At 35.1% G+C, this 14,846-nt stretch overlaps 1 protein-coding gene across 5 annotated transcripts in view; it reads right to left on the bottom strand.

Moving 5' to 3' along the window:
* Window positions 1-14,846, bottom strand: part of ino80e (INO80 complex subunit E) — a 48,458-nt gene that overhangs the window by 19,057 nt on the left and 14,555 nt on the right. For all 5 annotated transcript variants that reach the window (XM_006638080.3, XM_069197347.1, XM_069197348.1 and 2 more), the window contains one exon: window positions 12,696-12,748. In XM_006638080.3, the coding sequence (XP_006638143.1) occupies window positions 12,696-12,748 (53 nt within the window). The remainder of the gene's footprint in view (window positions 1-12,695; window positions 12,749-14,846) is intronic.

Below are 14,846 nucleotides of genomic sequence, written 5' to 3'. Positions count from 1 at the left end.
TTAGTATTACAACTCGCACTGATTCCCTTGCGAAGATATGGACATAAGAATATTCGTGCGTGGTCAAAAAAATGGCATTAAGCACTTATCTTAAATCTTTATCGTTTCATTCTGAGCAGAAACCCTCACACCTGAAGAAGGCTTGCGTTTTCTCTCTTCTCTTTTAAGCATGTGTACAATGCTGTAATATAATTTAAAATAAAAGTTTAAACAGTATCAACTAAACTCCATTAATATAAGTATCAAGTGGTATTAAATAAATACAGCTTTTTAGTATAGATTACACTTTTCTAAAATGTATTTAAAAAATAAAAACGATTACAATCTAATCTTTCCACATTTGATCCCAAAATCCCAAGAAAAATAAATCTAAACGGGGAGAAAGCTATGCTGAAAGTTTAAGATACTTATAAGACAAAGATAACGATTTATGTTGCATTTGTCTGATTGTGAATCAAAAAATACATATAATTAAACACGCATTTGCGATTTAAATCAATATAAATGTTTATACTGTAACGCATACTGTACAGCCTCCATTTCTGTATAAAAATTTAAAAGACGGTTTGTGCAGCCTAAGAGGTGGGGGTCTGCTCTCAGCGACAGCTGACAATCCTCCATACACTCAAGTGAAAAATTAATAATGCCAATGTAAACGTAGTATTTACAATTTGTTGATAATAGAAATGTTAAGTTCTCTAAAGCTTTGTGATAGTTTACCCAGGCAGCAAAGATGCGACAACGATGATATGATTAATAACCTTTTAAATCTGAAGGGAGATCTAAGGGGATCCCCCCCCAGACACACACACACGATAGAAGCAGGAAGCAGAAGCAGGGACCGTTGTCAGAAGGAAAGAAGGTGACTATTCATTGTTTTTAAAAATGACTTAAATTCAAACATGTTGTGATATTTAGAAATATAAAAAGTCAGTTAGTTGTCCATAATATTGCTATTTTATTTTTTTAAAGAAATGTTTGTTAAAAGAAAAGTCGTGACGCCGGCTGGATTTGAACACCCAACCTGTAGTTCAGAAGTCGGGAACGTAGACCACAGTACTACCCGCAAGGTCACATAAGGAGAGGTGAAACAGCCCTACACATACAGAATCAACAGACATTGTACAGCGTGTACTACTGTGTTGCAGTACATGAATATAATTCTATCGTTATTAATTTCTTTTTATACACGCTATTTCACATGTTTAAGACTTCGATGCTTAAAGTGATTAGGGAGAAATAGAATACTGGTGTGTATTTTTTCTTTAAAGTACCGAGACCAGCCATATACTGTAATACTGTATGTTTATGTTCCAAAATTAATATAGTTTATGGCCTTCACACGCGTTATGCTCCTATTCTTTTTATGCTCAGCTACTACTACTTTATCCTTCAGTAAAATTCCATATAAATATTCAATACTAAAACGGGTACAGTAAAGACATTTAAATCTTTCTACGACAGACCAACGCACCACGAGCCCCCCTGTCGGTCAACCAATCACATACTGCAACATTGCGTGTCACGATGCGCGAGGACGTAGTCAATTACCCGCGGTACATGTCTGTGCCGCGCACTTTGAATGGCTGCATATGTAGCTGCTCTATTCATATTGAGTGTTATTCAATTTCTATTACATTATTATCTATTATAATGTAACATTGTTTTCGTAACCTTATTTTTGTGATTTTTGTGATGGGATTTTTGTGAGCTCGCAGGAAAGACATTTCATTGCCAACAACTACTGCTGCATGCTGTATTGCTGTGCATTTGATTTGATTTAATTATCGCTTTCACTTTGTCTTTCTTGACACTTGAAACCTGACGTGGCTGTCTCTATTCTAATTGCATCTCTGACATAAAAACTTGGATGACTCAAAATTTCCTTCATCGTAACTGCGACAAGACTGAAGTATTTGCTTATTGGCACCCCCCATCAACTTCGTAAAGCCAGTCCTGTAACCCTGTCTGTGGATGGTTCTGTATTTGAGCTTTAGTCTCAATTGAAAAGCTTTGGGGTGATATTTGATTCAGGCTATATACTATATACTATGCCCTATGTCATCTTTACCTGTGGCTGAAATTGACCCTTTTGTCTTCTCCTGAATTGACTACTGTAATGCTCTACTCGCTAGGGTATCTAAATCCACATTGAACAAACTCCAGTATGTCCACAATTTGGCAGCCAGAATCCTGACCAGGTCTAGTGCAAGTGATCACATTACTCCTATCCTGGAATTCTTGCACTGGCTTTCTGTCAAGTTTCATGTCAACTTCAAAATCCCCATGCTCACCTATAAAGCTCTGCATGGCTTGGCACCTCAGTACCTGTCTGATCTATTATTGCTCTACACCCCATCTTGAAACCTTCACTCCTCTAATTCTGGTCTCCTAACTGTCCCCCAAGCCCATCTACATCTTTAGGGGTGACAGGACCTTCTACTTTTTATGCCCCCAATCTCTGGAACTCTCTCCCCACAGATATCAGAGACTCACCTTCTCTAAACTCCTTCGAATCCAGACTCAGAACCTTCTTCTTTAGAAGAGCCGTTACTTAACTGGTTCCATTCTTTACCCCTCTGCTCCTACTGTAGCAGAGGGGTAATTAGATTACCACCATCTAATTGTTGTTTAATTGTTGCTGTTGCTGTTGTCATTCTGTAAAGCGCTTTGAGAAGCTACCTTTAAAGGTGCTATATAAAATAAAGTTTATTATGATAATTTCTCAGTTATTAAATCCTGTTAACAAAATAAATTAATCGACGGTGAAACTGTGCCTTTTTTATATGGCAGGGCACCTCCAATCTCATCTCATTGATTGGAACACCTGACTCCAATTAGCTTTTGGAGAAGTCATTAGCCTAGAGGTTCACATACTTTCTCCAACCTAGACTGTGAATGTTTAACGATGTGTTCAATATTGAGAAGAAGTACACTTGTATGTGCGTTATTAGTTTAAGCAGACTGTGTTGGTCTATTATTGTGACTTAGTTGAAGATCAGACCACATTTTTATAAGTAATTAATGCAGAAATCCAGGTTATTCCAAAGAGTTCACAAACCTTTTCTTGCAACTATAGCACAGTGTATAGCACAGATGGGCTCAATCAAGTCTGTAGTCTCCTTTTTTCCTAAAATTACAGTTCCAATGTCACTAATCATTACCTAAAGGAAGATGCACCAACTGGGATCTGAAGAGTGGGTAACAGAACTATACTTGATAGCATCTCGACCGATCACTAACTTGTGATGTTGTGCTTTTAACAACTGTAAACCAGCTCATTTTTTGGGGTTAACTCACTGGCTCCTCATATTTCTACAACTGAACTGATTATATGACCTTTTCACGCATGTGACTGTAAGCAGACCAAATCAGGACTTTCAAGATGCATGGCTGTGGAAGTGAACCAAACTATGCACAAACTGCTTCTTACAGGCCTCCAGAGGAAAATTCTACATTTTGTAATATCTCTGGAAATACAGACAGTAGACAACTGATTTAGGGCTTAAACTGAAGCTAACATGTTATAGTCAATGTGTATTTTAACTGTAAAATTATTAAAATTTGTAATCTGTGAGTAAATGATCAGCCATCTGTATTACAGCCAGCCTTTTCACAGGGATAGTCTATTATGTTTGTTGTTTGATATGCATGTTTTGGTTTAATATCAATAATGTGTATTTTGTATGTTTATAATTTGTAAGACTGTTATTGGTTCCTAAAAGTCGTCACTTATTCCCTCGCAATCTACAGTAACAATTTCTGATTTGTGTTATAGTAAACTGAAATCCCACATCACCCACAGAAGTAATGAATACAGAGAGTATATAATATGATATGCCTGTTTTTTTTCAAGCTTATTTTTATCAATTTGAAGAAAGCAGGCAATCAAGGTAATAAGAGTGCTTGGAATGATAAATCATTAATGGACAGAACTTTAGAATTGAAGTGAATACTCTGGGGACGTCCGGTGATGCAGTAAAACAGATGATGGCATAGCTCCCAGTCATTGAGAGTAAAACCCCACAAAATTCAACTATTTAAAAAAAATGTAAACAATTTTACAATCCAAGTATAAGTGGGGCAAAGTCCAAGAAAGGTCTACCGAAACAAAAAGCACAAAAATCTCCCAAAGTGAGAACATATGACGATGAACACGGCTCCTGAAATGTATTCAGGAGCTTGAAACAGTGAATGTTGACCTGAAGGACGGCATGCTCTATATCCTGCGCAACAGAAAAAAAACTAGGCCAAACTGACTGACCTAGAGGGGAGATCTCGACAACATTCGCATCTATTGTATCAAAGAAGACTCGAAGGGAACCTCGATGTACAGTTTCATAGAAAACTTTCAGAAGAAGAAGCTCTCCTTGCAAGAGGGCACTGATTTACAGATTCAAAGAGCACACAGATCCCTTATCATTTTCAACAATACAGCACGAAAGAACTCATCCTGAAGACGGCATGGGCTAAAGAAATTACTTTTAAGAACAAGGTGGTTTCTTTTAGAAACTACTCAACTCCTTGACTACTCAACAGAGGTGATCACAAAGCTCAAAGAGATCAAAAAGATTCTTAAAGCTAATAACATCCGCTTCCATACACCATATCCAGCCAAGATGCAAATCCACTGGGAGACTTATCTATTTTAATACCTAACTCTATGAACTTTGATCCCTTAAAAGAAATTAAGAATAAAAATAAATATTAGCTCAGGGGAGATTGGAGCATAACTTTAATGTTTATGCACACCCTGGAAGTAATAGGGATTTCATAAAGATACTCTCTGACATTCAGGCTTCTGAAACTCAGGGAACACTTATTTGTGGTGGGGATTTCAACATGGTACTTAATTATCATAAATTGGATTCAACTAACCCCAAGAGAAATCAGACTTCACACACTGGACTGCTGAAGAAAACATTTAAGGATTTAGGAGTAACAGATGTGTGGCAGGACTCTCATCCTTTAGAGAGGGGCTACACTTACTACTCTGTCCCACACTCAGCTTAGAATTAAACAAGATGAGTTAGATAGGCAATAAGTTATCTAAAAAATAATAAATCACCAGGTAGTGATGAATTTCCATCAGAGTGGTACAAGACATTAAGAAAATAAATCTCCCCTCTTATCATCTTTCAAATGGACCCTTTAAAAAAGGGAATGACTCCTCCCTCATGGTGAGAAACAATAATCACAGTTATTCCCAAGGAGGACAAAGACAGAGAATTATTCGTCGTTCTGACCAATTTCAATTTTAAACGTGGACTATAAGTTATATGCCACAATTATATCTAAAAGATTGTGGACATTTGTGTCAGAAATCAGTTAAACTGGATTTATCAGTGGACGACAAACTTAGGATTTTATTAGATAAACACTTCACAAGCTTCACTTGTGAATACAAAAAAGAACAAATTGGAACAATTCTAGTGAGCTTAGTTACAGAAAAAGCTTTTAACTCTGTGAATTGTAAATACTTATTTCAGGTATCATAGAGGTTTGGTTTCACAGAAGAGTCAGTTAAGTGTTTTAAAACTCTGCACAAACCCCATAGCTAGAGTATGGGTAAATGGTGACCTCACAGGCAACACTGCTTTAGAATGGGGCACACATCAGGGATGCCCACTATCTCCCCTTTTATTTGCTCTATACATTGAACCTCTTGCCCAAGCAATTAGGTAGGAGCAGGTCATAAAGGGGATGTTTTTGAAAAGAACGGAGCATAAGGTAACACTTTATGCTAATGACGTTCTGGTATATAAAGAAGTGAATACTCTGATTAGGATGTTTAACGCTGCCAGAGGCTAAAAATGCTGAGGGGTGATTTTCTAGTAATTGTAATTACAATTAATTGTAAGTAATTGTGAGTTATGAGTGTAAGATGCAGTCTGGGGGCACATGGTGGAGGTGCCAGCAAATATTAATTGAAAAGTCAAAATCGTAGGGAAGACTGGTAGAATATGGGTTAGTCAGTAGCTGCTAGCGTGAGGTTGATTAGGTTCCATAGATGAGCAAGATGGTCTGTGAGGAAGAGTTACATCATGGTGCAAATGGACAAAATGAGAGACATTAAGGAGCAAACAAAAACAAAGCACCAGCTGGGCACACCTTGATCAAGACATGCTGGTGTGAAGTAGGGTTAATAGCTTCTGTTTTAAAAGGTTTCAGATTCGTGTTAAGATTTGTATCTGTTGTAATTGTTAAAATAATGGTGAATTGTGGTTCTACTGTTTATCGCCTAATATTGCAATTATACATGTGTGTTGTGTGATGTGGTTTGTGGGATTACAATAAATTGAACATGCATTTTTATTTATTTGTGGGATAGTTTGTATGTTCCAATGTACTATTGTTAAATCACACTAAATACTGCAATGAGGAAAAAAAAATTGAGGAACGAGGAAAATGAGGAAAAATACTTCTTTCTCCCAATCAGAATTTCTTAAGCAGTGCTTTCTTGTCTCCCAATGTGCTACACACACGAATCGCTATTCTCTCCATACTTTTCATTGGAAGACAAGTGAGAGCAACTATCCCATAGCTGTTATAGATTTCTTCCACAGAGATTGGCTGATCTGTAAATCTAAGGAAATCTGAAAAAGCAGATTAAAATGTCACATACAGTAGCTGATCTGCACAAGATTCAATGGGGTAGTTGTGGGTTTTAAATCAAAACAGGCATAAAATATTTTATAAATAAACTCTTTACAACAACAAATACCTGACAAACCTGAGACATCTGACAGACAATTACCCCAAACCTTTTCTTCTTCGAAATAAAGAGGTTCAAAACTACTGCTTTTGTTTAATTGAGAAAAATGGTCATTAGAAGTCATTACTTTTTTCTAAGAAACTGAAAGAGTTTACACATTAAACTGTTTAAATTTCAATGGCTCTATATTTTCTGCTCTGCACAGACCCAGCACCATGTAGCATGTGACAGCACCAGATGTAGCCATTCAAAATGTGTGGTAAAACCCCATAACACATGAATGGGGCTGCAGGTTACAGCGGCACGTCATTCATTGGCCAAAGATGATCAACAGGTGGCACTTGTGGTGCATTAGATGTTAGTGAATTGCTTCATTTAATTTCTCTCCTGTGCGTGTTTAAATCAGCTTAATATGTAATATTAATATGGAATTTTAAAACTAAAGGGAACATTTGGTAGCTGAATAACAGGAGCATAATGTCTCTGAAGGTCATAAACAATGTTAAGTTAGGAATATAAATATATTATACATTCTCTATATGGCTGGTTTGGTACCTAAAATTTTTAAAAAAATACACAACAGTATTCCACCTTCTTATGAAACATTTCATGCATCACAGTCTTTAATTCGATCACTTACTGTACTTATTTTGAAAAAGTTTTGACGTGCTTGCTCTACCTTTTTTAAGTTGATATACTTTTTAAAGGTATAATGTTTTAGCTTTTTATATGAATACTTGCTGCCGTTATTTCAGTAAAAAGATGCACTTTCTAGAATCTATTTAATAATAGGAAATATTATGTGGAATTGCGTAACTAAAGAAATTAATAACAATATTCATTTAAGAACCTAAATATAATTTATATAGTTGGTAGTATGACTGTGTTCCACTTTCTTTGTAAACATTTGCATCAATTTATGTGACTCATTCACTTGTGATTACTTTGGATACACTTTGACCTGTCTGTTTCAGCTATGTTTCCAAGTGACTGGTTTTCCTACTGTAGGCCTGGGTTCGATTCCTGCATAGGGCAAGCTTCGTCTAACAAAGACTCCTTTTTAAAAAATAAAATAGTAAATATTATGTACACTATATTGACATTTTATTATGTCAATATATCACAGCATGTTCACTGTTTAATAATATTAAAAACATGAATGAGCAAACATGAATACTGTCAAAAGTGGGAGTAAAAACCAGTTCAACCAGTATTTTTTAATACAATTCAATTAAAAATAATTGATTCATCCCATGGGGCAATTTAACACAAGCTTTTACAACAAGCCTTAAAACTAAATCATATATATTATAATCATAATCGAGATCATAAACCATAAGGTCACTGAAACTGAACTATAATAAAGTATCTGATCATTATTAACAATATGAATTTATTAATAATAAATCATAATTTCAAACTTCTTGTATTTTGTTCAGGGTCATTGGTTTTCTCCAGTTTTCATAACCTTCACTTTCTTATGAAAACACCTATTTTTGAGACATGATGTTTCAGATGTCAACAACTTTGTGAACAAATGACACAGAGCCTTCAAACCTCATGCATTTTAAAGGCTGCAATTTGTAAAATCTAGTACCTGGTTGAATTTTTAGAAACCTTCATTTGAATAGAGTGGATCCCAAGGTGTAAGGGAGTTATTACAAAGAATTACTATTCAACTGCTTTGAGCCTGTTGCTTGCTGGGATAGGCTCAAGCTCCCCTGTACTGGATACAGAGATTAGAAAATGGATGGAAACAAATGTATTTTTTCTAAATGTCTGACCATATAAAGCAGAATAATTGCTTTTTCATGACAGTACGAATTATGCTACATTTTTTATGCATCGGTCAAAGCATTCTGAAGTCTCTCAAAAATATTTTCAAAAACGTAACATAATACTATACGGCACAATGGAGAACTGATTTTTTTAAAGAAAATCAAAAATAAGAAACAATGACGTAACGTAGCTTTAACAGCTACAAAAACGGGTTTAGATAATTAAAAACCACTTTTTATACGAGAAAAATGGTTTATTTTACTTCCACGTGATCAGCTACGGATCTTTGTGTAACTCCAAGTTTTATTTACTTTTTGTTTAAAGGTTTTAAACACTTTCATTTTTAAAATGCAACACGCATTTTGTACAGAAAAAATCACATTCTCATGTCTTCCCATGGTGTGAAGCAGATCAGCAGGTCACTAAGAAAATAGCACACCGCCCACAGAGCTCTGTCAGAGAACCCTGGAGCGTGTAAGCGCGCATGCCTTTAAAATTTAGCAACAAGCAACATAAATCGTTTCTTTTAACTTCAAGTCTTTTAATTATCATTAAACATTTTATTTTTCAAACCATCGTTAAACAAAGCAGGAGTTTATTGTACTTCTTAATTACATTACACGTGGAAAGTTTATACATTTTAATTGTTTTTAATATTTGATACATTTTAGATAAGTTTCATCTATACAAATGCCACAAACTATTTTTTGTATTTCTGAATGTTATGTCACACTTAGTTCAATAATTATAAGATTGTCAGGTGTTAGCATAAACTATTAGTGATCAATAATATTACATTTCTTTAGCAGTGCCTTCTTGTCTCCCGTCGTGTAATAATTGTTGCACTTCCACATCTTGTAAAAATATTAATTTACAAGACTGTTCAAAAAGGCTTTGTTAAATCAGAAAATAAGTTAAATATAAAACAATAAAATTTAAAAAGGCTGCCAAAAATAATTTAACATACTTTACTAACTAATCAACAATTGATAATAATGTACCTGTTTATATATATTAAATGTATTACCTAAAGAATAGGATGGCACAGAGGTTAGCAAGCTTTTTGTATCTTTTTTTTCAGAAATATAAAAGTAGCACCAGCTGTCTCAGTGGATTTCAAAATTAAATTTTGCATGAAAATCTTTAAACTACATAGATGACTATCTATCTTTCCATCTCTAATGGTAGCACAGAGGTTAACATTGCTATCTTACAGTGCTGGGGCCCTAGGCTCAATTTGTGGGGTACTATATTTGTGTACTTCGCATATTCTCTCTGGGTTCACTGGGTTTTCTCAGGTGATCTGAATTCCTCTCACAGTCCAAACATACTAGTAGGTTTATTGGCTTCTGGACAAATTGGCCCTGGTGTAAATGTGTCTGCATGTCTACCCTGTGATGGACAGGTGTTATGTCCAGGGAGCTCCCCTGTACTGGATAAAGAGATTAGAAAATAACCCACTATGAGATGGCAGCAGTTACTCACTTAAGCTAAATTTTAATGTGCTGGCTTAGGGAAACCTCCTTTCCACCTCTTGGGCACATCAGTATCCACAGCTAGTTTGTCATTTAAATAAATTGCCTCTAAATACGAACATCCTTTAATGCTGGGTCCGCAGATCAACATCAGCTACTGTATGTTTGCCCATTCCTTCTATTTATGTACATCCAACAAACAGTTCCATGCTAGCAACTAACCAAAATCTAAAATACATTTACGTTTAATGCTTTTCGATTAAAATACAATTAAAATATGTTTAATCTCATTTGAGTATCTATGGAAACATTTATTATGTCCATATGTTCTTTTTTAACAGCTTTCTGTGATTTTTTTTGTATTTCTAAGCTTTTGCAAGTGTTCCTGCATTCCTCTTTTTTTCCTACCTGCTCATTTTAAATTAACACCTACTCCATTTCTAAAACTTGAAAAGCTTACGTTTTCTCTCTCTTTTGTTACTTGTCCTTCAGAGCTCTTTAAATGTGAAATTTCCAGAATTTGTACAATAATCTATGCACATTTTAAGCTGTTATTACTGATCACTGAATTGCACTTGATATGGCTTAATTCACCCTTAATTCAGCAACTGAACATCTATGGCAAGCAGAGCTAGTGCTGACTCTGGTGCAATCTTCTGCAGGTGAAATGTTACTGTTTTAACACATAAGAAATTAGATAGCTCAAATTCTTAATTACTTATTCTATGTAAACAAAAAGCAGTTGCTCTCTGAAAGTTTTTCTCGTTAATTTTGGTGACCTTAATCAAAACTGATTTGAGATGTCAAAAAGCATTTATTGTCTATTTGTATTTCTGCTCCAGAAAAAATACACATTTCCAACATTCCTCTGTTTGTCGAGATTTTAAGTCTATATTTAGGCTCAGATTTCATCTATAAATCTTACACTAATTTCTCGCAGTAAATCCTGATGTATTGCTTCCTCTTACCACAAAAATATATAAATGTATTGTAGCTAGGATTCACTTTTTTCTCTCGCCGTAATATCTCTCACCTGCTGCAATTCAGAATGGTTAAAAATGGGGACAAGTCAGACAGCCAAAATGCCAAAGAGGAATGGCTTAGGCAACATACAGAGCCGAAAGAATTTTGGTGCTATCTTCTCCACTTTAAAGATACCCTCCCTGTGGAAGGATTTTCACCTTTTGCCCACCAGCTAACAAGCAGACACAAACTAAATAACTATGCAAAATGTATTTGCAAAAACAGAGATTACAAATGTTAAAAAAATGTTATATTAAAACAAACACTACAGGCACTACTCTGTGAGCAACGCTATGCACTAACCCCCTTTCCCGAAAACTTCACGGGGGCAATGCCATGTAGCTAATTCAGAGCTGGATACAATTTTATTTTGCCTCCTGAAACTAAAAATCCAGACATTTGTCAACATATTTACTAAAATTAACTATCTCACTGTGCACCCACGGTGCTCACTCAATCTTCACACTCCAAGTATAATAAAAAATCTAGTGTTTTCAGGTGTGAATATCTGCTGTATCTGTTAATACAATGACTAACATATTTGCGATTCTCGAACAATAAAATACTATGCAAACTATATTTACCTTTCTGATAATTGTACATATCAAATATTAATATTAATAATAACGTAATATCCAGACCATCTCCAGAATGCTCGGACAGGGCACGGGAAGAAGGGAGCCAGCTAGCATATGATCAACTTGCACTAGGGGAAAGGGCTCAACAGTTTTATATTTTTTTTTATAATTTTGAAACTTGGACAGTATGCCTCAGGGACTCATTCGTAGTGTAATCAAGACCTGCAGGGTCTAATCTCCCGATGTTCCACACATGCGAATCCCATGATTCATAGATACACTGAAACAGTAGCATACACGGCAATGAACTGCAATGTGATTATATAACGTGTAAATATACTGTATATACAGTATGATATCTTAGGGTTTTGAAGCCACTACAGTACAGTAAGTGTGAAATACATTTTTCATAATCAAAATTTAAAGTTAAATTATCCTGATTACTCATTGCTGAAATTGACATTATGGCAAATTATGGATCATCTCAATGCAGATGTAAGCCTGAGAGAAGCACATTGTTTCACAAGAAGACACACTAGAATAATGAACTATTTTCCTATATTGAACTGAGTAATGTTGTTTTGTTTGTTTTGTTAAAGAGTAATGTTACTCTTTTTTAATTAATTCAATATTTAAAATACTATACAGTTAAAAAAAATGAATAAAAGTCAGTATACAACTTAAATTCTATAATTGGAAAAAGGTTGTTGCTCAGTATTGACCAGTATTCAAAACCAGGTGTTTTCTAGTGACAGCCCATGCTTCTACATGCCACATTTAGCTTTCACTGCTATTTTTACAAAGTAGTGCAGTCCCACAACTGAGTATTTTTAAAAGGTGTGGTAAAATGCAGCACGTGCACACCAAAGTACTGCATTATCCCGTGCACATTCTGAATGGCTGGACATTACATGCTTATTATGGTTTATGTTAACTTAGTGCTTCACAAGTATTGGAATGAACTTTAAGAGTGGCAATTATCAGTCATGTAATTTTTCTATGAAATAAGAGCTTATGTTAATTTAGAAAAGTCTAGCTAATCCAGACTTAATCTAGACTGTAGCCAATAAAACCAAAGTGAGACAGATACATACAATGAGCTAGAATGACTGGGAGATAAACTACCTGAAGAGTCATCATCCACATGTTCATACTGCAGAAGTCTGTCAAGTAAAAAACTGTGGGAAAAAAAAACAAAGTTAAAATGGCAGTTCTGACAATATCATTAGTTTCTGCTCAGAAACACTCCTGCAGAAAAATAACATACACAAACTCTGTTAATATAAAACTGTAAAATACACTACAATAACTGCTTCTGCCAACACTGTAATTGGAATTTGGGTGAAAAAAGATGTGCTGTAAGAATAGGAAATGGCTCACTTAAACCCCCCCTCGGGTAACTTTGTGCTCTCGATGCTGCTTTTAGGAATTGCATGTCACAGCAATGAAATCTTTTTATGCTATGCAATATCTCCAAGCCAAACATAAAATTATATGCGGATAGAATGAAGATCTTTTAATTCTATAAAGCTTTGTCAAAATCTCAAAACACTGACAGCCAATTGTGTAATCCTTCCTTATATTGCCATGCTACAGATGTTTTTAGAACAATAAATTATAATATTGAAAACCTAATATTGGAAGATCAATTATTAACAAATGTCTAAGAAAGAGCTGGTGTAGCTGGAACAGAGAGTTTTTTAAAGGAAAGTTGTACTAGAAGTAGGCTGGGCAAACAATTTTTAAATTTTTTTAAAAAGAAATAAAAAATGAGATATAATGATGTGTTCCTGCTCAACTTAGACATTGCACGACTTTAAAACCTATAAAAATGGGTTTCGAGAGTTAAAAACCACTTTTTATGCGCGAAAAATGGGTGATTTTTCTTCCTCGTGATCAGCTCAGAATCTCTGTGTACGCTGTAAAGTTTTTACTTCTTAATTAAACGTTTAAAATACACGAATTTCATAAAGACAACACACGTTTCGAAGAGAAAAAATCCCATTCTTTTCTCTTCCTGTTGTGTGAAACTCATCAGCAGGTCTTTTTTTTCCAATCAGAGGCTCTGAAAATAGCGTACCGCCCACTGCGCTCCGTCAGAGAGGGGCGCGGCACCGAGAGAGGGAGGAGGCGCGGAGCTCAGCAGTACAGATCGAACGTTCTACTGCCTGAAGCGCTTATGGCAGCGATAGCGTCTGCATTTATAACTTAGTTTTTAAAATTAATCAAGCAATATGAAGCAGCTCTTTTTACTTTTAAGTCACTTAATTATCATTAAGCACAGCTTTCTCACCACCTAGACTACTTTTTGATACCATCCTTAGACAAAGCAGAAACTTCTTGTTCTGTCTAATGACATTACAATTGGAAAGATTACAGAATTTAATCGTCTTTAATTTTGTTACGTTATACATTTTAGAAACGTTTCATCCATACAAACACCACAAAACTATTCTCGATTGTATTTCTGAATGGTATGTTACACTTAGTTCACTGTTTTAATTACACCTAATTAAGAAAGTTAGGTGTTAGGATAAACTATTAGCAATCAATATTAAATTTAGCACTGTAATAAGTTGTTGCACTTTCCCCCGCATCTTGTAAAAATATATTTTCATTGTTCAAATATACATTAAATCTGACTATCATATAATAAGTTAAATACAAAACTAAAGAAGAAATAGGGTTAAATATAATTCAAAATATTTTGCTAACAATGTTAACTGTTTATAAATAATAAAATGTATTAACTAAAGAGTAGGATGGCACAGTTGTTAGTATGCTTTTTGTTTTGTTTCTTTTTCATAAATACAACAGTAGTACCTGATGTCTCAGCGCCTTTCAAAATTAAATTATGCATGCAAACCTGTGAACTAGAAAGATAACTAAGATATCCATCCATTTATAATGGTGGCAAAGTGGTTAGCATTGCTATCTTGGAGCACTGGGGTCCTAGATTCAATTCCTGCCATCCTGTGTTTGTGGGGTTTGCATGTTCTCTCTGGGTTACATGGTTTTTCTCCATATGTGTGATATGACTCCCTCTCGCACTCCAAAACATACTGGTAAGTTAATTGGTTTATGGGAAAACTGGCCCTGGTGTGTGTGTGTTTGTGTCTGTCTGTCCTGTGATGGACTGGCGCTATGTCCAGGGTGTATTCTGCCTTGTGTCTGTTGCTTACTGGGATAGGCTCCAAATCCTCTGTACTGGATAAAGAGATTAGAAATAGATGGAACTATACACAGTGTTAGAAACCCACTATGAAATGGCAAAAT

Source organism: Lepisosteus oculatus, chromosome 13, assembly GCF_040954835.1.
Source record: "Lepisosteus oculatus isolate fLepOcu1 chromosome 13, fLepOcu1.hap2, whole genome shotgun sequence".
NCBI lineage: Eukaryota > Metazoa > Chordata > Actinopteri > Semionotiformes > Lepisosteidae > Lepisosteus > Lepisosteus oculatus.
The sequence above is the reverse complement of the archived record's forward strand: the minus strand, read 5'-3'. Positions and strand labels throughout refer to the sequence as shown.